The following is a 24,657-nucleotide window of genomic DNA, read 5'->3' on the forward strand; positions in this document are numbered from 1 at the left end:
CATCCAATAAATCCACAAAAGCCTTGCTAGTGTGTGAGTGACCAGCTCCCAAATTCCAGTCAATATCTGGGAAATTAAAATCTCCCATTATAAGACTCTCTGATTTACTGTCCCACTCTATTTCCATGTACAGTTTCTTATTATACTCATCAGAGTCATTAGGCGTATAGCACACTCCTACTCTCAATTTTGATTTCCCAATGCTTATGTCACACCAAACTGACTCGACACTGCACTGTCCAGCGATGTCGACTGGCTTCACTTCCTTGGATTTTATGTATTTCTTAACTAATAGCATAACCCCTCCTCCCTTCCTATCCAGTCTATCCTTTCTGTAGACGTTGTATTCCCGAAATTCCAGTTCTGCATTCCTTATATCTGTGTGACACCACGTCTCTGATATCCCAACAATATCTGCCTTTGATGTTTTGAGCAATACCTGAAATTCATCAAATTTATTTACTAAACTCCTAGCATTGGTGTACACGCAAGTATACATGCACCTATATATCTATGTATTGAACTCTTGTCACTGTATCGAAGAATGCAGTGAGAACAGAACCCTGAAGCTGCATAATCATTTTACTGTCATTTAATTCCATAATTTTACCTGTTAAATAAAGACTAGAAAATCAAGAGCATATACGAAATTCATTGCAAGGAATTTATTAAAATTTTGTCAAATATCATATTAATCCAAATTAATTTTCAGAGGAATTATTAAAATGCCCATTAAGCAGCACCAAAATGTATTACGTAATAATACCTTCATCTGAACTGTCTCCTATGGGACCAGAACATTCTGCCTTGGGAATTGCCACTATGTTGTCTGATGCAGAAATGTGAGTTCTGGCATTGAGTTGGGTAGTCACGAGATTGATGGGCCCTCATTTTAATTCCTTCAAGGGCATCCACTCTACTCTTTAAATTCTTATAACCATCCATCAGAATGCTGAGTTGGCACCTGATTTCTTCACACCCTCTCTCTCTCTCTCTCTCTCTCTCTCTCTCTGTCTCTCTCTCTCTCTCTCTCTCGGCGCCTTCGTGGTCAGGTGGGCAGGAGCGGCAGTATGTAGCACACGTTTCTTGATTAGACCGGGGTTCGAGCCCGTGACCACCAAATACAGAGGATGCGGAAAGGTCAGGAAATGACCACCGCATATCCCTGCAGCAATATGGCCTTAGTTGCTAATGCTCCTAAAAACCAAAATAACACAACAACAACTCTCTCTCTCTCTCTCTCTTTTCACCAAACAACATGCACAATGATATAGTAATAGAGGCATGTGATGCAAGAAAGCAAGCATATGAGCTTATGTAGCATCAGCCAAAAAAAAAAAAAAAAAAAATTCACACAATCATTCCCCCTAAAAGTTTGTCCAGTTCCTCTAGAATTTATTTAAGCTATCAACTTCCACAACAACAGATGGAAGTTTGTTCCAGCAATTAACCACCTGCTGGCTAAAGTCAAATTTCTGCACATCTATTCTACAACTGTTTTTCCTCAATTTGAATTTATGCCCCCTTAGGTTTGTGATCTGAGCAAGTGGAAGAATCAGCATTGATTCTTCCACTTGCATCAGCATTGAGCTTGCTCAACCCATTCAGTGCCTTATACACCTCGATCAGATAACATTGCACGTGCCTAGTTTCCAGCCGCTGCAATTTGCAGAACTTAAGCCTCTCTTGGTAAGAGGATCCCTTCATTCCCATCACCAATCTTGTTGCTCTTCTCTGTACACGCTCAAACAAATCTACATCCTTCCTAAAACGAGGCCTCCAGACTTGTACGCAGTATTCAAGGTGTGGCCTGACCATTGCCTTATTTGATTTGACTTGATTTTGTATGATTTGAGTTCAAATCACACAGACTCAAAGTGATTGGAAAAAATCAAAGTGATTTGATTTTTCCATATAATTTATTTTTTTAGCTGTACTGACAAATTTTGATTTTCTTAGTAGCTCTCTACACTCATTTACAGATGTTTTCCCATTAAGAGGTCGTTCCATATTTTCATGAAAATCATTTTCAATAGCTTACACTGAAAATTTAAAAATTTTATTATTCGTTAATTAATTATTAATAGAATTTTATAATATTTTATTTATTTATAAATTAATATAGAAATTTATTACAATTTAATTCAATGTAAGAAATTTATCACAATTTAATTTATCACATATACAATTTAATATAATAATAATTTATTTTTTTAAATTTCAGTTGTTAAAAGTTGAATCATTGTCAGTTTATTGGAATTCATGTTGCCAGTCAGGCAACCTTCTGAAAATTCAGCTGCCTTCAAATGTTTGGAAAGTTTGTATTTTTTATTTATATGTGTATATATATCTATCTGTGTGTGTGTGTGTGTGTGTGTGTGTGTGTGTGTGTGTGTGTGTGTGTGTGTGTGTGTGTGTGTGTGTGTGTGTGTGTGTGTGTGTGTGTGTGTGTAATTGTAAGGTTAATTAAATTATAGAAGACTGGTTGAGTTGCTACGAATGTGATTTAGATAGTTAATATTACGCATGTGGTGAACATCATACAGAATGCTTTAAATTAGTGACTGCTACTTTCATTATGGCCCAGACTTACATAGGGAGCTGTAATAATATTTCAAGTATTATGTAAACTGTTTGAGTTTGCATTCTGCTGCAGTAGCTTATTTTTAAATTTTATTTTATAACTTCTGGTCATAATCATAATCATTGTTGGCTAAAATATGTAGAATTAGAATCCGGAACAAGAGATTTAATTAATAAGAAATGGACTATTATAAATGTTTTTTCAGTATTACAATGGGAGTATTACAATGTATTAGAAACTCTAATAATTATAAGATAACCTTTATAATTCGATATTGGATAGCTTGAAATATTAAATAATCCAAAGTCATTTGTGTTCTCTCATAGAACAAAATAAGGCTTCTCATAGTTTTTAGTAAGTATATTTCAAAATACTGTTAAATTTTAATTGAAAGATGGTATTTGATTCCATGGTCAGCTTATTAAAAACTTCAAAAGGGATGAAGTAATAATCAAAATGACCATGTGTTTTATAAATTCTTGATTGAGTTGTAGCGTGGGAAATGCATGTAATAACTGTGCACTTATATAATAACTGTTTAACACAAGTGATTACTGTATGCAGTAATTCTTAGTTAATGATGTTTATGTATAGTATGCAATTGATATTTTGTATTAATACATACTAAAATTTTTAATGCAAGCGTGATGCAAGGATTAAAACAAGTTAATTTTAGTAGTGCTTCACATTGGGTTAGTAAATAGCAATAGTTCATGATTCATATAAAAAAAAAAAAAAAAAAACTGCCCAGCAAAAAGCAATGACTTTTATATGCAAACCAAAAACATTTAGTGTCTACACATCATTCACATTGTCCATCCTTTCAGCTGGCAGAAAACCAGTGGTTTTCTGCCAGCTGGAGGGAAGAATAAGTAATATCCAGTGCCTCTTTTATAATATATGATATATGGAGTTGCCTGTATAATATGTATGGGGGAAAAAATCTGGTCATTATCATTATTAAAATAATAATAATGGCCAGATTTCTACTGATTTTGAGGAAATTAGGAAATTATAAATGTTGGTAATAATTTGTCATTTCAAATGACAAATTACCAACATTTATAGTTTCCTCTTAAAACCATAGCTTTTGGTGGGATTCCCATCAGAGTCACTCCACATGCTGCTTTAAATACATCAAAAGGGGTTATTGTGGAATGGGACTGCCCAGCTCTGAAGAAGAAATCATACAAGTATTACAAAATGTCATACATGCCAAAAGAATTCTTATTAAAAAGGATGGAAAACTGATACCAACTTGCACTATAATACTATTTCAACACTCAACAATATATTTCAACACTCCTACTCCACCAACATCAGTGAAAGCAGTACACCTGAATTGCCTGGTTAAAGCCATACATTCCCAATGCAATAAGGTGCTTCAAGTGCAAAAGTATGGCCATTCCCAAGCAGTATGCATAGGAATAACTATTTGTGCCACTTGTAGCTCAAAAGAACATAACGATAAAGAATATAATACACAGTCTCCTCGCTGCCCAAACTGCAAAGGAGACCATCCTGCTTATTCCAGAGACTGCAGTATATGGAAAATAGAGAAGCAAGTTCAGAAATATAAAACTGAACATAAGGTCACATAACAAGAAGCCAAAAAGCAGATACATTACTCCCAGCAGTGAGAACATATGTAACAGCAGCAGCAATGGTAGTACAGAAAACAAAAGTAACTGCAACACAAACTGACATCCCACTAGTGGACGGTACATACTCTCCTCTTATGAACAAAACCAAAAGTTGACCAGGTAATTAATACACCCATTATAATCTTGCCAGATGTTGAAGATCCAACACTAACAAGCAGTGCAAATCCCAAACTTATAGAAAAACAGAAAAATACTGATACTATGGAAATCAATGAAAATGTACAAGTCCTGGCACTTTATACAACTGATGATATGGACAGTGGTGGTCAACCAACTTTTCCTAGAAAAGAAAAAATCAAATCAGATCACTTCAAAAAAAGGCAGCCCATCATAAATCATCTGAATCAATAACTAAGTCCAAATAATGTGTACACCTCTTCAGTGTAATTGTCCTTAGGCTTCGAAGTAACCTTAACAATATCAAAGATCTGATTTCCATCTACAATCCTGAAAGTGTTTGTTTACATTTAACAAACCTAACTCTGCACATAAGCATTTCAATCAAGTGCTGCAATATATATAGGCAAGATCCTAAAACCACAAAGCCACTCATGGAGGAGTCACCATCTTGGTTGACTCTAATATTTCATCCAGACATATTTAGCTGCAAACACCCCTTGAAGCAGTCATGATAACATTGTGATTGGAATTACCTTTACCATGGTTTCACTTTATATCTTACCTAACCAAATCTATACATTGCAAAACTTCAAGGATTTAGTCAACCAATTATCATCTCCATTCTGTTTGATGGGGAACCTTAATGGCCATCATAGCATTTGGAGTTCTCTTCATATAGACAAAAGAGGACAGATGATTGAAAAACATCTAAATGGTAGGAACTTAAAACTCTTAACTGCAGGTAATTACGTCCATGTCCATTTACCTACAGGGACTATTTCAGCAATTGATCTCACTATCTGTTTCCTGGCTCTCTTTCCTTTTCTTGACTGGTCTGTTTTAGTAGAGGCATATTATGCAAGAAAGCAAACTTACACAGCATCAGCCAGATAAAAAAAAAAAAAAAAAAAAACCTTCTCATTTCACCCATACAGTTGCTCCAAAACTTTGTCTAGTTCTTCCTTGAATTTATTTAAGCTATCAACTTCCACAACAACAGAAGGAAGTTTGTTCCAGCAATCAACTACCCACTGGCTAAAGGCAAATTTTCACACATCTATTGTACAACTGTCTTTCCTCAGTTTGAATTTATGCCCCCTCAGTTTCGTAATCTGAGCAACAAGAAGAATCCCATCGGCATTTAGCCTGCTGAAACCATTCAAGGCCTCATACACAATCAGATCACCTCACAGGTGTCCAGTCTCCAGACACTGCAATTTGCAGAAATTAAGCCTTTCTTGGTAAGAGGACCCCTTCGTTTCCCTCACCAATCTTGTTGACGTTCTCTGTACTCATTCTAGCAACTCTACATCCTTCCTAAAATGAGACCTCCAAACCAGTATGCAGTACTCAAGGTGAGGCCTGACCATTGCCTAATGCAAAGGAATAATCAACTCCTTTTCCCTACTAGCAAAATTACTGTGACAAGACCCCATGACCTGCTCTGGCAGCCTGTCTGCACTGCTCAGAAAACTTCATATCTAACTGCACAACTACCCCCAGGTGTTTTTAATTCTCCACTACCCTGAGTGTAGGCCCCCGAGTGCCAAGCGAGTGATCAAAGCGAGTCTAAAAGCGAATCTCAAAGCGCCTTCTCTAGAATTAGCTGTTTTCAGAGAATTTTCAAGCTTTTGTTTACTAAGTTATTTCTTTTCTGCTCTTCTCAATAAAGAAGTAAGCTTTTCAAAAGAAAGGAAGGGTACCTTTCTTCTTCCTGTATATAGAACTAACCTCCATAACACATTAACCACTAATCTCTTCTCGCTTGGTTACTGGTGGCACCGCTCCTGCCTCCACGTGGTGGGGCCGGTAACCTGGGGGAAAAGTTATCCTCCGGGGCAAAAAGGAGCAACCATGGATTGCGACAACTACCCAGCACTTGAGCCCAGACGCTCATATCATGACATTAATGAAACCGAACGTGACACATCTCAATCTATGCAAAAATGAGAATGAACATGAATATCCAACATTCCTCATATTGCATTCTCTTTCATCCAAACCTATGAGTGCCCTTTCACCATTTCTAATTCAGAAATGTTTAGACAGTGTGGCTGGTTCACTGAAAATGGTGAAACGATTACGTTCTGGAGATCTACTAGTTGAAACAACTAAACATCAGCATTTCCAGGCTCTACTGAAATTGTCAACTTTTGGCAGAATACCTGTACAGATCACCCCTCATGCCACATTAAATAGCTCCAAAGGAGTAATAGCAGAGTGGGATCTGATGAATGTTGCTGAAGATGAGATAGTAGAAGAATTACAAGAGCAAAAAGTCGTTCAAGCCAAACGAATAATGTTAAAAAAAGATGGTGACTTGTTCCCACTAGGAACGGGTGCCTCCGTAGCCAGGTGGGAAGGAGCAGCAGTGCGTAGCACACGCTTCTTGATTAGACCGGGGTTCCAGCCTGTCACTACCAAATACGGAAGATGCGGAAAGGTCAAGGGAATGACCACCTCATAGACATGGTCTTCATAGACATTGGTCCTCATAGACATGCCAATGTCTGGTGGAATGATGCATGCCGTGATGCCAAAAAAGAACAGAATAAAGCATGGAATCTATTTCGCAAGAACCCAACTACTGACAACCTGGTAAATTTTAAGAAACGTAAAGCTAAGGCACGTTATGTGCAGATAAAAGCGAAAAAAGATTCTTGGATCCGGTTTGCTTCCACCATTAATAAAAATACAGAGAGCAGAAAAATCTGGAACAAAATTAAAAAGCTGAATGGTAAATCCCACCCGGAATCAACACCTATTATAAGTTGGAAGAGTAAAGATTACTCCTCTGCAATAGAAATTGCAAACGTCCTAGCCGAATCCTTTTCTGAAATCTCTGCCACATCCGCATATGAGTCAGCCTTTAAACAGATAAAAGCCAACTCAGAAAAGCATAAGCTTACCTTTAAAACAACGACATCTCTTCCATATAATCAAAGACACCTAAAGAAGAAAGCTCTGAACTCATTACTGATATATTTCAACCAGATATTCTCTGAAGGCTATTACCCTCTTTCTTAGCGCCACTCAATAGTCCTAGCCTTTGCTAAACCTGGAAAGGATCAATCAAATCCACAAAACTATCAGCCAATATCTCTTAGTAGTTGCCTTGGTAAAACATTATAAAAAAAGATTCACGCTCGATTAGTATGGTCCCTAGAATCTCATTTGATAATAAACAGGAACCAGTACGGTTTTAGAAAAAATCGTTCAACTCTAGATCTTATGATCAAGGCAGAATCCAACATACGGAATGCTTTTATCCGTAAAGAACATCTTGTCATGGTCTGTCTGGATATAGAGAAAGCCATTGATACCACCTGGCACTATGGCATTCTTCAAAATCTGTATGCCGCAGGACTCCGAGGTCAGCTACCACTAATCATACAGAGCTTTCTACAAAAAAGAACCTTTCAAGTGCGTTACTGTAATTCTCTATCCCGCACATTTGTCCAAGAAGAAGGGGTCCCACAAGGTTCAGTTCTTAGTGCGACGCTCTTTGCAGTTAAGCTAAACAATGCAACAGAGAACATTCCAATTAATGTTGACACCTATCTATATGTAGATGACCTTACAATATCCTGCCACTCACAAAATATGTGCTCAATCGAGCATCAATTGCAGCTCTCAATAAACAAAATACAATCATGGGCATCTCATAATGGCTATCGTCTCTCTGCAACAAAAACAACTGCTATCCACTTTTGCAAAAAGCGTCAGCTGCATCCAGATCCTGAACTAAGGTTAGGAATCCAATAAGTACCACTTAGCATCAATATCTGGTTCCTGGGACTAGTACTTGACACTAAACTTACTTTTCAGGCGCATATAAGGCAATTACGGATGCAGTGCATGAAAAAGATGAATATCCTCAAAGTTATCTCTTCCATGGCATGGTGAGCCATTCGCTTCACGCTTCTGCATCTATATCGAACCTTAATAAGATCTTGTCTGGACTATGGAGCTCCAGTTTATGATTCTGCACGTAAGACAGCTTTGGCTTGGCTCAATCCAGTCCAACATAGTGCTCTGAGGATTGCTTCCAGAGCTTTTCAGATGTCCCCAGTACAAAGTTTGTATATAGATGCCAATGAGCCTCCACTAAATCCCAGGAGAAAAGTATTGCTTCTTAGCTATGCAGCCAAATTACGTAGCCTCCCTTCTCACCCCATCTGGACATATCTCTTTGAACCTCAGTGGGTAAACTTATACAGAAACAAATCCAATGAAAATAAACCTGCAGTTATCCGGCTACAAGAGTTAATAGAAGACTGGGGCATCTATCTTGGAAGTATATCTCAAGCTGCAGATGCAGTACAAGCACCATGGGCAATGTATACACCTATTTGCGATAACTATTTTCTTCAGTGGGGAAAACACTCCCTATCGAACAATAATATTAGACAGTCACATGCGGCTCATGCATTGGCCAATGCTCGCAGTCTCCAAATATATACAGATTGCTCCAAAACTGATATATCCGTAGGAGCTGGAGTAATCAGTCCTACAACTACCGTTTCTGTCCAGTTACCACTTGAATGCAGTGTTTTTACTGCTGAACTGTATGCAATCAAAATGGCTTTAAATGTCCTTAACAATCATCGAAACACCCAGATCATAATATACACTGATTCTTTAAGTGCTGTCAATGCCCTATGGAATAAATCACAAAATTTCCATCCACTTATCCCACAAATTAGATCTCAGTTATATCACCTCAGTGAAAATAAGCAAACCATCACGTTTTGCTGGATACCCAGCCATGTTGGTATTCAAGGAAACGAGCGTGCAGATGAAGCAGCAAAACACCCTACTTGTTTCAATTACATCCCAGTTCCATATTCCGACTACAAACCAATCATATGGCAGATATGCACTGAGATATGGTCTGAAATGTGGCATCACCAAACAGATAACAAGCTCCTTCAAATAAAACAGAATCCACAGCTTTGGAGATACAGTTCCTGATTAAACAGGCAAGAAGAGGTTGTGCTTGCTAGAGCACGAATTGGCCATACACATCTAACACACTTATTTTTACTGCTAGGTGAAAATCCTCCATTTTTGCTCGCTTCGTAGTACCACACTTACCGTGAAGCATATTATCATTGAGTGTCCACGTTACCATTCAGCTAGAATTGCATGTTTCAGATCTCTACTGAATTCACAAAAACCACTGCAACTAAAACATATACTAGGAGATGATGCCAATTTATCAGAATTGTTTATTTATCTGAAATGATCAATGTATACAACCTCTTCTAGACCCATCTATAATGTATTGATCAATTTTCGAAAGTAAGAGGCGCAATTTGGCCATAGTAGCCCTTGCGCCAATAAATCCCACAACAACAACAACCCTGAGTGTAGTACCACACAGTAGGTATATTTTTCTCTGGGGTTACTGCTATACATATGCAGTACTTTTCATTTGTCAATGTTTAACTTCAGTTGCCACTTCTCAGCCCATCTGCCCTACTTCTCTAGATCTTGTTGCAGTAGCATACCGTCATTAATAACCCTGCCATCCTTTGTATCATCTGCAAACTTGGACATTAAGCCTGATATACCTTCATCAATATCATTGATAAATATACGAAACAACAATGGTCGAACACCGAACCCCAGTGGACTACACTAATAACAGTCCACGAAGAGCAGTGTCCATTGATTACCACTTTTTTCTTCTCCCACTCAACCATCCTTAAGGCCATACTGTTCCAATTTGTACAGTAGTGCAACAGTATCAAAAGTTTCCTGAAATCCAAGTGTACAATATCAAAATTATTTTTTGCATACAATTCCTTTGACCACATCATAGTATTCAATCAAATTGATCAGACAAGACTTCCCCTTAATAAACCCATGCTGTGTCTTAGAGAGTAGGAGACTGGCAGAATTACTTAACAAGTACAGGCCACTGTTGAAAAAAAGCAATGAATTAGGGTTGAATTTGAAAGTGTCTGCAATTCTTCTGAGACACGATAGGAGGGAGTATATGATGAGAGATTAAGAGATTAAGGCCCTGGAAAGATTGTGCAAGGCTCAAGGGGAAGAATTTTTTTCAGCCTGGTCTGTACTTGTTAACAGGAGAGACTGCTTCTACAGGAATAGGATACACTTAAAAAGAAAGGGTGCAAGAATATTTGCTGATGCTATCGAGGCAGTTTTAGGTGGGTTGGAAAACTGCTAGCTTGTGGGGATACAAGGAATAATAGATTAACAGTAGCCACTGGCAGAGGTGAAAGTGATTCTTGCACTGCTTCTATTGGAATGAGCACCAGCTTGGAAAACAAGATGCAGGATATTTCAGAGACTGCTGGGAGTCATTGCGGTACAAGTAAACACATGGGTTGTATTAGGGTAGCTAAGAATAGGAACAGGTGCATGTATACTTGCATGTACACCAATGCTAGGAGTTTGTAAATAAATTTGAGGTATTGCTCAAAACATCAAAGGCAGATATTGTTGGGATATCAGAGACGTGGTGTCACACAGATATAAGGAATGCAGAACTAGAATTTGGGGAGTACAATGTGTACAGAAATTATAGACACGATAGGAAGGGAGGAGAGGTTATGAAACACATAAAATCCAAGGAAGTGAAGCCAGTCGACATCGCTGGACAGTGCAGTTTCGAGTTAGTTTGGTGTGACATAAGCATTGGGAGATCAAAATTGGGAGTAGGAGAGTACTATAGGCCTAATGACTCTGATGAGTATAATAAGAAACTGTACAGGGAAATAGAGTGGGCCAGTAAATCAGAGAGTCTTATAATGGGGGATTTTAATTTCCCAGATATTGACTGGAATTTGGGGACTGGTCACTCACACACTACAAGGCTTTTGTGGATTTATTGGATGATTGTTTTCTACATCAGCATGTTCGGGAGGCAACTAGAGAGAGAGTAATACTCTTGAACTGATTATCAGTAGTGATTCTTCATGCATTAAGAATCTGCAGATAAAGGAACCACTAGGTGGCAGTGGTCACAGTATGCTCAAGTGGGATTTACTCAAAGAAGTAACTACCATTAGGGGTAAAGGGAAGGGTTTTTGCTTTCTTAAAGGCGACTACAATGGTCTGAGACAGTATTTAAATTCTATACAGTGAGACCAACTGATGATGTTACCAACAGCAAATTCAAAATGGGAAGCATTCCAAGAACTTATCTTGGAAGCTACTAGGCTTTACATACCAACTAAGAAATGTTCAAGGTTTAGGCCTAAATGGATGTCAGATGAACAAATGAGACATATGGCAGAGAAGAAAAATGCATGGGATACATATAAATTAACATGTGACACAGAAGCCTATGATAGATATAAGCTGATCTGTAACCAAGTTACAAAGGATGTTAGGCAGGCGAAGGCAGATTATGAGAAATCTTTGGCAAAGGATGCAAAGAAAAACAGCAGAGTTCTTTACTTATGAAAACTCTAGAAGGAAGGGGATGATTCAGATTGGTCCACTTGATGAATGAAAGTGAATGAATGAAAACTAAATGAATATTTTGCATCGACATTCACACATGAGGAGTTATTCAGCAAGGGGAATGCCAGTGGTGTATTGAACTCTGTAAGTAAGCTAGATATCTAGAAAATAAACTCATACACCGACCATTGGACAAAATTTACTGTAACTAAAATTTTTACAAGTAGTATAAAAACAAATTATTTACAATAAACTAATAATTGTATATTGCGGAATACTAAAAACTGTAATAGAAGATCGTTTACCATAAAATAAGCTAAAATATAAAATTAAAAGCGCTAAAAACCTGGAGCTTTCGAGAGCGTCAGCTCTCTTCTTCAACAGTAATATGACTTTCTGCAACATCTCCTTAAATAGCAGGTTCACGGTACCTCCACACGTGGTCTTTCTCCACGTGGTTCAATCGGCACACGATCAGAACCGGAAGCGGAAATGTCTCAGGTACGTGGCAAGTAAAATCGTTCATCCGAACTTAATACAATTGTTTCAAAAATAGGATGAATACGCATGCCTCTATCTCTATTCATGGTATTCTTACTGGATGAACCAATCCGTAAACCCTCGAGCCATTTACGCTCCCAGTATCCGTGTGCACGATCCAAAATAATAGCGTCCTCTGGGGAGATTTGATGCTGCTTCTCCCAAAAATGTTCGGCCACGGCAGACTTACTGTAATCAACGGTTCTTATGGCATTTAAATGTTCCCCCAGACGATCCCTAAGCCATCGTTTTGTTTCCCCACATAACACTCCCCACAATCCGGGCATTCTATTCTATAAATAACTCCGCTACTGAGATCTTTTGGTATACGGTCTTTGACCTGAGACACAGCTGTGCACAGCCTCTGCCCAGGAAGCTGTACACAGCGTGTCTTATAACCCCGTAAAATTCTTGCCAGATGCTCAGTAAGGCCCGGATAGTAGGGGATGTATGCGGTGGCTACCGGGACGAATGACTCCCTACCAGGATCTATCCAGGATCCTCCGGGGGTATCTGCACTTTCTAAGTTCTGCCGTGACACGATTAATTTCTTTCTCTTTATCCTCAGAAGTGGTACAATGTGATCTTACTCTGTCAAATAAAGCTTTTGCTACACTATTCTTGTATTGTCCAGCTTGTGCTGAATTATAGTGGGTGTATTGACCTCTACACATGGGTTTTTTAAAAACTTTTCACCTCAGAGGGCATAAATTCAAATTGAGGAAGGACGGATGTCGGATAGATGTGCGGAAATTTGCCTTTGGCCAGCGGGTGGTTGGTTGGTGGAACCGACTTCCATCACTTGTTGTTGAAGTTGATAGCCTAAACAAATTTAAAGCTCAACTGGACAGGTATTTCGAACGAACGGAGGGGTGAAATGGGAGTGGGTTTTTTTTTTTTTTTTTTTTTTTGGCTGATGCTGAATAAGCTTGCTTTCTTGCATCGTATGCCTCTACTAATGCTAATGCTAATGCTAACTGACATCTTAAGCCTAGAACCCACTCTAGAGACCAATACATCCAAAAACGACAGAGTACCGCCCATTTCCACATCTGAGGTAAATTGTATAAATTGGGAGAAGCTATTAAGCCAACAAACGGCATCATCCTCCCTCCCCTTCTGGACCAGGGCAAAGGTATCATCAACGTATCTTCTCCAATTCCTGATAGGAAACGAACACCCACTAAAAATCCTACTTTCCAACTCCTCCATGGCCAAGTTGGCCACGGTGGCACTAATGGGTGAACCCATGGCTGTACCCCGCGAACCTCCTTATACATAGTTCCTTGAAATAATATGGTAGTGCTAGCTAGACATAATTCTACCCCGGTACAAATATCTTCCACGCTGTGCATGTAGGCTGTGCACAGCTGTGTCTCAGGTCAAAGACCGTATACCAAAAGATCTCAGTAGCGGAGTTATTTATAGAATAGAATGCTCGGATTGTGGGGAGTGTTATGTGGGGGAAACAAAATGACGGCTTAGGGATCGTCTGGGGGAACATTTAAATGCCATAAGAACCGCTGATTACAGTAAGTCTGCCGTGGCCGAACATTTTTGGGAGAAGCAGCATCAAATCTCCCCGGAGGACGCTATTATTTTGGATCGTGCACACGGATACTGGGAGCGTAAATGGCTTGAGGGTTTACGGATTGGTTCATCCAGTAAGAATACCATGAATAGAGATAGAGGCATGCGTATTCATCCTATTTTTGAAACAATTGTATTAAGTTCGGATGAACGATTTTACTTGCCACGTACCTGAGACATTTCCGCTTCCGGTTCTGATCGTGTGCCGATTGAACCACGTGGAGAAAGACCACGTGTGGAGGTACCGTGAACCTGCTATTTAAGGAGATGTTGCAGAAAGTCATATTACTGCTGAAGAAGAGAGCTCTCGAAAGCTCCAGGTTTTTAGCGTTTTAATTTTATATTTTAGCTTATTTTATGGTAAACGATCTTCTATTACAGTTTTTAGTATTCTGCAATATACAATTATTAGTTTATTGTAAATAATTTGGTTTTATACTATTTGTAAAAATTTTAGTTACGGTAAATTTTGTCCAATGGTCGGTGTATGAGTTTATTTTCTAGATATGAGTTTTCCCGACCTCAGAGGCCTCTTTCAGGATATAGTAAGCTAGATAATCTTGTAATAACTGAGAGTAAAGTGGAGGAGAAATTTTTGAAGAAAAATACAAGAAAGGCACCTGGGGTGGATGGGATCTATCCAGTTATATTAAAGGAGGCATCAAAAGAAGTAAGCAAACTCTTAGCCATAATTATGAGAGTTTCCTTGGACTCAGGGGAGGTACCCATAGACTGGAGATGTGACCCCAATTCACAAAGGAGAATCAAAGGCTGACACAAGTAATTATAGACCTTTGAGTTTAACTTCTGTTCCAGGAAAATTAATGGAGGCACTGGTTAAAGAAGCACTGCAGGATCATCTAGACAAGACTTCCCATTGTAGCTCGCACACAGCATGGTTTTGTTAAGGGGAAGTCTTGCCTGTCCAATTTGATTGGATACTATGATGCAGTCACAAACGAACTGGATGTAGGGAATAACTTTGATATTATATATTTGGATGTTAGAAAGGCTTTTGATACTGTTGCACATGGAAGACTGCTGCACAAATTGGAGCAGTGTGGCATTGGAGGCAAATTGCTGCTATGTATAAAGGGAGGGTTGAGGGGGGAGAAGACAGAGAGTGGCATTCAATGGACACTGCTCATCATGGACTAATGTTATTAGTGGACTCCCTCAGGGTTCAGTGTTGGGTCCATTTTTGTTTTCTGTATTTATAAATGATATTAATGATGGTATATCAAGCTTAATGTCCAAGTTTGCAGATAATACAAAGGTTGGCAGGGTTGTTAAGGACACTACTGATGCTATGCTGCTGCAACAGGATCTGGAAAGGTTGAGCAGATGGACTGAGAGGTGGCAAATGAAGTTTAACATTGACAAATGTAAAGTACTACATATGGGAAACAGCAACCCCAGAGCAACATATAAACTCTGTGGTGGTACTACACTGACAGTGGTAGAGAATGAAAGGACCTGGGGATAATTGTGTAGGCAGATATGAAGTTCTCTGAGCAGAGCAGACGGGCTGCAAGAGTAGATCATGGTGTCAGATCATTAGATCATTGTCAATGATATACTGGAATTTTTCTAGCAGTGATAAGGAGATGATTATTCGCTTGTATAAGGCAATGGTCAGGCCACACCTTGAGTACTGTATACAGGTCTGGAGGCCTCATTTCAAGAAGGATGTAGAGCTGCTGGAACGAGTACAGAGAAGGGCAACAAGATTAGTGAATGGAACAAAGGGTTGCTGTTATGAAGAAAGGCTTAAGTTTCGCAAATTACAGTGTCTGGAGACTAGGCACCAGCGAGGTGATCTGATAGAGGTGTATAAAGCCTTGAATGGTTTAAGCATGCTCAATGCTGATGGGATTCTTCCTCTAGCTCAGAAAAATCACCTGAGAGGGCATAAATTCAAATTGAGGAAAGACAGATGTAGGATAGATGTGCAGAAATTTGCCTTTAGCCAGCAGGTGGTTGGTTGGTGGAACAGACTTCCGTCCCTTGTTGTGGAAGTTGATAGGCTAAATAAATTTAAGGCTCAGCTGGACAGATATTTCGAATGAACGGAGGGGTGAAATGGAAGTGATTTTTTTTTTTTTTTTGGCTGATGCTGCATAAGCTTGCTTTCTTGCATTATATGCTTCTACTAATACTAATACTAGATAATCCTGCAATGCTTCTTTAACCAGTGACTGCATTATTTTCCCTGGGACAGAAGTTAAACTAACAGGTCTGTAATTACTCTTGTCACCCTTTGATCCCCTTTGTGAATTGAGGATACATTTGCACATCTCCAAGGATGTGCAAATGTATAATTATACATTTGCGCATCCTTGGCGCTCATAATTATGGCAAACGGTTTGCTTACTTCCTTTTCCACCTCCTTTAATATAACTTCATATATCCATTCACTCCAGGTGCCTTTCTTATGATTAGCTTCAATAATTTCTCCTCCACTTTGCTGTCAGTTATTTCCAAATCATTTACCTCACTGATGGAGTTTAATAAATTTCTGTCCTCCACTTCCCTACAGAATTCCTCATGTGTGAATGTAGATTCAAAATACTAATTCAGTTTGTCAGCTACCTGAGCAGAATCATCAACAATCGAACCATCGATATCAAGTGGGCAATCTGATTCATCCCCTTCCTTCTAGAGCTTACATAAGTAAAGAAGTCTTTACTGTTTTTCTTTGCATCCTTTGCCAAAGATTTCTTGTAATCTGTCTTTGCTTGCCTAACCTCCTTTGTGACTTGATTACACACTATTCTATATCTACCATAGGCATCTGTGTCTCCTGATAATTTATATGCATCCCATACATATTTTTTTCTCTGCAATGAGTTTCATTAGTTCAGCTGACTTAGGCCTAAACGTTGAACAGTATTTCATAGTTGGTATGAAAAGCCTAGTAGCTCCAAGATTAATTCCTTGAATGCTTCCCATTTAGAATTTGTTGTTGGTAATATCAACAGTTGGTCCCACTGTATCGAATTTAAAAACTGTCTGAAACTACTGTAGTCACCCTTTTGAGAGCAAAAACCATTCCCTTTATCCCTAATTGTTGTTACATCTTTGAGTAAATAGGCCTCCGTAGCCGAGTGGTCAGGAGCAGGAGTGCAGTAGCATATGCTCTTTGAGTAGATCGGGGTTCAAGCCCCTGACTGCTGAATACGGTCGATCTGCCAACCCGCACTGGACCAGCGTGGCAGATTATGGTCCACTTCCCTCAACATGAATTGTTGAGGAGGCTTCCATCCTGCAGTGGGTTTATAATAGCTGCACTTTACCTCTTTTTTTTTTTTTTTTTATTTTGAGTAAATTGTACATCAGTGCACTGTGATCACTGCGACCCACTGGTTCCTTTATCTGCAGCTTATTATGCGACAAAGGAAATATCAAGTGCTTCTTACCTCCAGTACCCTAACCCCTGTACAGTATATGGTTCAGGAAGTCATACTTAGCTGTAAATATATGTATCAAAGAAGGCAGTTGAAAAGTGTCTGTTTTTTTGATGATTGTGATAATTTTTTTTTTTTTTTTTTTTTATGAGAACCTCAAACACGAGAGGTATTATAACCTATAGTACTTAGTACCGTGCTTGGGTTAATGAGCAGGACACAAGAAAAGAAAAACCAGTGGCCAATATTAAAAATTATACTTAAATCCGCAGTAATTTGCAATGGTCAGTAAATAGTTTTGCTGGGTAATACTCAAAATTAAATAAAAGTTCTTAAATATAATTTACATTAATACTGTATTCATATTTGTGATAGTACAGTGTGAGAATTGACATTAAATTCCATATGTACATATCATTTTTTCAAATAAAATAATAATTGAGTTTAATCAGGGTGGCCATATTTTGAAAATTGGTAAGCAGGACAACTTGAAATGAAATGTGTAGTAGAGCATTTTTCCTTCAAAAAGTAAAAGAAAAATATAAAATTATAAATAAAATACATTTTTTTTTATCATTCAGTCAATCATAGTATTTATTTGTTATATGATTGTTGTTAACATGTATTTGTCTTATATAAACTGTAATATTATTTATAACAGTTATTTTAAAAATAGTGAGGAAGACTACTTTTACTTTATATATTTTTCTTTAGATTTTGCTAGTTTTAAAATTTCTTCACCTTCCAAAGATTTTAAAAAGTTTTTAAATTCTGAACAGGACATGTTATAGTTTTCTTTCACCATAAGTTTGGCTTCTAGATTTTGTAATAAAAGATTGTTTCTCTCTTTCCGCCAAGCTGTTTTCATTAAGCTGAAAACTCTTTCTGATGAAGCATTTGAATGTGGAATGCTTAATATGGAGCTTACAATTTGAGACAAATTATTTGCCTCCAGAAATTTTGAGAAAAATTGCACCCATTTTTTATCAACACACATTATCTTTTCTTCATTACTCAGTGACGAACAAACTGAATGAGTATTTTGCAACCTCAACACACATGAGGAGTTATTAAAGTTTGAAAATGCCAGAAGGTTATCAAATTGTAGCAGGGTACTTAATGATTTATATGATGAGAGCCTTGTCGATCAATTCGGCCCTGGAAAGATTGTGCAAGGCTCAAGGGGTAGAATTTTTTTCAGCCTGGACTGTACTTGTTAACAGGAGAGATTGCTTCTACAGGGATGGGATACACTTAAATAGAAAGGGTGCAAGAATATTTGCTGATGCTATCGAGGCAGTGTTAGGTGGGTCGGAAAACTGCTAGCTTGGGGGGAGACAAAGACCAATAGATTGACAGTAGCCACTGGCAAAGGTGAAAGAGATTCTTGCACTGCTTCTATTAGAATGAGCAGAAGCCTGAAAAACAAGATGCATGGTATTTCAGAGACTGCTGGGAGCCATTGCGGTACAAGTAAACACATGGGTTGTGTTAGGGTAGCTAAGAATAGAAACAGGTGCAGGTATACTTGCGTGTACACCAATGCTAGGAGTTTAGTAAATAAATTTGATGAATTTGAGGTATTGCTCAAAACATCAAAGGCAGATATTGTTGGGATATCAGAGACGTGGTGTCACACAGATATAAGGGTTGCAGAACTGGAATTTGGGGAGTACAACGTCTACAGAAAGGATAGACAGGATAGGAAGGGGGAAGGGGTTATGCTATTAGTTAAGAAACACATAAAAACCAAGGAAGTGAAGCCAGTCGACATCGCTGGACAGTGCAGTGTTGAGTCAGTTTGGTGTGACATAAGCATTGGGAGATCAAAATTGAGAGTAGGAGTGTGCTATAGGCCTAATGACTCTGATGAGTATAATAAGGAACTGTACAGGGAAATAGAGTGGGCCAGTAAATCAGAGAGTCTTATAATGGGAGATTTTAATTTCCCAGATATTGACTGGAATTTGGGGGCTGGTTACTCACACACTAGCAGGGCTTTTGTGGATTTATTGGATGATTGTTTTCTACATCAGCATGTTCGGGAGGCAACTAGAGGGAGTAATACTCTTGATTTGATTATCAGCAGTGATTCTTCATGCATTAAGAATCTGCAGATAAATGAACCACTAGGTGGCAGTGATCACAGTGGGCTGAAGTGGGATTTACTCAAAGAGGTAACTACCATTAGGGGTAAAGGGAAGGGTTATTGCTTCTGTAAAGGCGACAACGATGGACTGAGACAGTATTTAAATTCTATACAGTGGGACCAACTGATGATGTTACCAACAGCAAATTCAAAATGGGAAGCATTCAAAGAAGTTATCTTGGAAGCTACTAGGCTTTACATACCAACTAAGAAATATTGTTCAAGGTTTAGGCCAAAATGGATGTCAGATGAACTAATGAGGCATATGGCAGAGAAGAAAAATGCATGGGATACTTACAAATTAACACATGACACAGAAGCCTATGATAGATACAAGTTGATATGCAACCAAGTTACAAAGGAGGTTAGGCAGGCGAAGGCAGATTACGAGAAATCCTTGGCAAGGGATGCAAAGAAAAACAGCAAAGAGTTCTTTACTTATGTAAACTCTAGAAGGAAGGGGATGAATCAGATTGGTCCACTTGATATTCATGGGTCAACTGTTGATGATCCTGCTCAGGCAGCTAACAAACTAAATGAATATTTTGCATCCACATTCACACATGAGGAGTTATTCAGCAAGGGGAATGCCAGAGGTGTATTCAACTCTAGCAGTAAGCTACAGAATCTTGAAATAACTGGGAGTAAAGTGGAGGAGAAACTGTTGAAGATAAACACAAGAAAGGCACCCGGGGTGGATGGGATCTATCCAGTTATATTAAAGGAGGCAGCAAAGGAAGTAAGCAAACCCTTAGCCATAATTATGAGAGCTTCCTTGGACTCAGGGGAGGTACCCATAGACTGGAAATGTGCAAATGTGACCGCAATTCACAAAGGAGGATCAAAGGCTGACACAAGTAATTATAGACCTGTGAGCTTAACTTCTGTTCCAGGAAAATTAATGGAGGCACTGGTTAAAGAAGCACTGCAGGATCATTTAGACAAGACTTCAGTTATAGCCCAGACACAGCATGGTTTTGTTAAGGGGAAGTCTTGCCTGACCAACTTGATTGGATACTATGATGCAGTCACAAAAGAACTGGATGCAGGGAATAACTTTGATATTATATACTTGGATCTTAGAAAGGCTTTTGATACTGTTGCACATGGAAGACTGCTACACAAATTGGAGCAGTGTGACGTTGGAGGCAAATTGCTGCTATGGATAAAGGGGTGGTTGAGGGGGAGAAGACAGAGAGTGGTAATCAATGGACACTGCTCATCGTGGACTAATGTTATTAGTGGAGTCCCTCAGAGCTCAGTGTTGGGTCCATTATTGTTTTCTGTATTTATAAATGATATTGATGATGGTATATCAAGCTTAATGTCCAAGTTTGCAGATGATACAAAGGTTGGCAGGGTTGTCAAGGACACTACTGACACTATGCTGCTGCAACAGGATCTGGAAAGGTTGAGCAGATGGGCTGAGAGGTGGCAAATGAAGTTTAACATTGACAAATGTAAAGTACTACACATGGGAAACAGCAACCCCAGAGCAACGTATCAACTCTGTGGTACTACTCTGACAGTGGTAGAGAATGAAAGGGACTTGGGGGTGATTGTGCAGGCAGATATGAAGTTCTCTGAGCAGTGCAGACGGGCTGCAAGAGTAGCTCATGGAGTATTGTCAATGATATACAGGAATTTTTCCAGCAGGGATAAGGAGGTGATTATTCCATTGTATAAGGCAATGGTCAGGCCACACCTAGAGTACTGTATACAGGTCTGGAGGCCTCATTTCAAGAAGGATGTAGAGCTGCTGGAACGAGTACAGAGAAGGGCAACAAGATTAGTGAATGGAACAAAGGTGTGCTCTTACGAAGAAAGGCTTAAGTTTTGCAAATTACAGTGTCTGGAGACTAGGCACCAGCGAGGTGATCTGATAGAGGTGAATAAAGCCTTGAATGGTTTAAGCATGCTCAATGCTGATGGGATTCTTCCTCTAGCTCAGAAAAATCACCTGAGAGGGCATAAATTCAAATTGAGGAAAGACAGATGTAGGATAGACGTGCGGAAATTTGCCTTTAGCCAGCGGGTGGTTGGTTGGTGGAACAGACTGCCATTCCTTGTGGTGGAGGTTGATAGCCTAAATAAGTTTAAGGCTCAGCTGGACAGGTATTTTGCACGAACAGAGGGGTGAAGTGGAAGTGGGTTTTTGTTTTTTTTTTTTGGCTGATGCTGCATCAAATGCCTCTACTAATGCTAATGATTTTGTAATAACCGAGAACAACGTGGAGGAGAAATTGTTGAAATTAAACATAAGAAATGCACCTGGGGTGGATGGGATCTATCCAGTTATATTAAAGGAGGCGGCAAAGGAAGTAAGCAAACCCTTAGCCATAATTATGAGAGCATTCTTGAATTCAAGGGAGGTCCCCATGGAGTGGAAATGTGCAACGTATCCCCAATTCACAAAGGGGGATCGAAGGGTGACATAAGTAATTACAGACCAGTTAGTTTAACTTCTGTTCTGGGTAAAATAATGGAGTCACTGGTTAAAGATGCATTGCAGAATCATCTAGACAAGACTGCAGCAATAATTCAGACATGGCATGGGTTTGTTAAGGGAAAGTCTTGTCTGGCAAATTTTATTGGATATTATGATGTGGTTACAAAAGAAATGGATTTCAGGAACGCTTTTGACACTGTTGCACATGGAAGACTACTGTACAAATTGGAGCAGAATGGTATTAAGGGTAAGTAGCAACTTTGCTACAATGGATAAAAGGATGATTGAGTGGGCAAAGACAGAGGGTTGTAATCAACGGGTACTGCTCTTCATGGACTAATGTTATTAGTGGAGTCCCACAGGGTTCAGTGTTGGATTCACTGTTTTGTATATTTATCAATGATATTGATGAAGGTATATCAGGCTTAGTGTCAATGTTTGCAGATGATATAAAGGTTGGCAGAGTTGTTAATGGCAGTGTGCTCCTGCAACAGGATCTAGATAATTTGGGCAGATGGGCTGAGAAATGGCAACTGAAGTTTAACATTGACAAATACAAAGTATTGCATATGGGTAGAAGTAACCCCAGAGAAACACACCAACTGTGTGGTACTACACTTAAGGTGGTAGAAAATGAAAAAGACCTGGGAGTAATTGTGCAGTCAGATATGATGTTTTCTAAGCAATGCAGACAGGCTGCCAGGCCATGTCATGGGGTTTTGTTAATGATACACAGGAATTTTTCTAGCAGGGAAAAGGAGGTGATTGTCCCTCTGCATATGGCAGTGGTTAGGCCACACCTTGAGTACTGCGTACAGGTCTGGCGGCCTCATTTTAGGAAGGATATAGATTTGCTGGAGCGTGTAAAGAGAAGGGCAATAAGATTGGTGATGGGAATGAAGGGATCCTCTTACCAAGAGAGGCTTAAGTTCTGCAAATTGCAGCGGCTGGAGACTAGGCACCTGTGAGGTGATCTGATTGAGGTGTATAAGGCCTTGAATGGGTTTAGCACGCTGAATTCTGATGGGATTTTTCCACTTGTTCAGATTACGAACCTAAGGGGGCATAAATTCAATTTGACGAAAGACAGATGTAGAATAGATTGTGCAGGAATTTGCCTTTAGCCTGCGGGTGGTTAATTGCTGGAATAAACTTCCATCTGTCATTGTGGTAGTTGATATAAGGAGGAACTGGAGAAACATTTAGAGGGAATTGTTTTGTGAATTTTTTTTTTTTTTGGCTCATGCTGCATAAGCTCATACACTTGCTTTCTTGCATCACATGCCACTACTACTATTACTACTACTACTACTAACATTTTTTTCTTGTTATTAGAATTAATTTTTAGCACATCTGTTAGATTCCAATAAGAATTAATTAAAAATACACAAAATCAATAAATTAATATTTTTCCCCCTCTCTTATCGGGACAAATGATGGTATTATTTGGGAGCGGGACTTCAATTTCTAAATCGGGACAATCCTGGCCATATTGGGATGATTGGCCAACCTGAGGTTTTCTTTATTCTTTCATTTACTTTCCTGCAATTGGTACTATGTAAATTTTGAAGCATTATTTTGTCAGTGAGATATTCATCTTCATGTTATTGCATGCAGTTTTTATTAAAGACTGAGATTAATTAAAATTGATACTTTAGCACCTTGTTAATGTTCACTATTGAGTGAGCTGAAGGTTTACTTTTTTAAAAGATGTGTGCTGATGTTCTATTGATACTTGTGTCTTTAAATAAATTTCAAGTTTGTTTATATTAAACTTCATCTGTGCAATATGATGGCAAAACATAAATGGAGAGAATCAAGCCTGAAAAGTAAATTGAAAATTATTCAAAAAGGCTTATGAAATGAAACAAAGTAAAATGGACATTGCAACGTCCCTTTGTTTACTGTACAAAAAAACTGAAAAAAAAAAAAAAACTTGAAAAAAAATGAAAAAGAAGTTTCTTTTTCATTTTTTCAGTAGAGGAATATAGAAACTACCATTTTTGGATGTCATTGTGGAGAGAGAGAGAGAGAGAGAGAGAGAGAGAGAGAGAGAGAGAGAGAGAGAGAGAGAGAACAAAAGTCTGTTATTACTCTGTTATATATAAAAAAGATAGACTGCAGAATTGCATTGATTTTAATTAGAATCACTGATTGAATATCAAAAATAGTATAATCAAATTACACTAACTGCCAACTCTTATTGCCATCAATAACAGTTGGCAATCTAACCATTTCTAACAGTGGGGTGTGGCTTATAAAACCATATGCAGATAGAAGGAAAATTACAGGAATTATACTTCACTTAATAGTAACAAAATACTGAATAGAGACAAACTGAAATAGTCACAATAACTTACATAAAAATTACCTACCACATAGATTGTTAAACAATTTGGGATGTTAAAAAGAGGGTTGCTATAAAGATTTCAGCTGCATATTGTATTTTCATTTCAGTTATGTTGTTTCATTTCTCTTAGTTATTTTATAAATAAAAGAAAATCTAAACAAAATGTGTATTGTTCTGTATTGTAAAAAAACAAACAAAACCCAATAAAATCCTTTTCTAACGATTATTATTAGAAAAGTAGCGACCTGGAGCGAGGGGTGTTGGGGGTTTCAGGGACGGATGGCAGTCATTGTGAAATAGGTGGGTATATGGGATGTGTTAGGGTAACTAGGAATAGGAATAGGTGCATGTATACCAATGCTAG

At 38.5% G+C, this 24,657-nt stretch overlaps 1 protein-coding gene across 1 annotated transcript in view; it reads left to right on the top strand.

Moving 5' to 3' along the window:
* Nucleotides 1-24,657, top strand: part of LOC150088255 (intermembrane lipid transfer protein VPS13A-like) — a 3,009,916-nt gene that overhangs the window by 227,855 nt on the left and 2,757,404 nt on the right. The window contains exon 8 of the mRNA XM_090370087.1: nt 2,225-2,317. Coding sequence (XP_090226213.1) covers nt 2,225-2,317 — 93 coding nt within the window. The remainder of the gene's footprint in view (nt 1-2,224; nt 2,318-24,657) is intronic.

This window comes from Mastigoproctus giganteus, chromosome 3 (genome assembly GCF_048544385.1).
Source record: "Mastigoproctus giganteus isolate SK-2022 chromosome 3, ASM4854438v1, whole genome shotgun sequence".
Lineage (NCBI taxonomy): Eukaryota > Metazoa > Arthropoda > Arachnida > Uropygi > Thelyphonidae > Mastigoproctus > Mastigoproctus giganteus.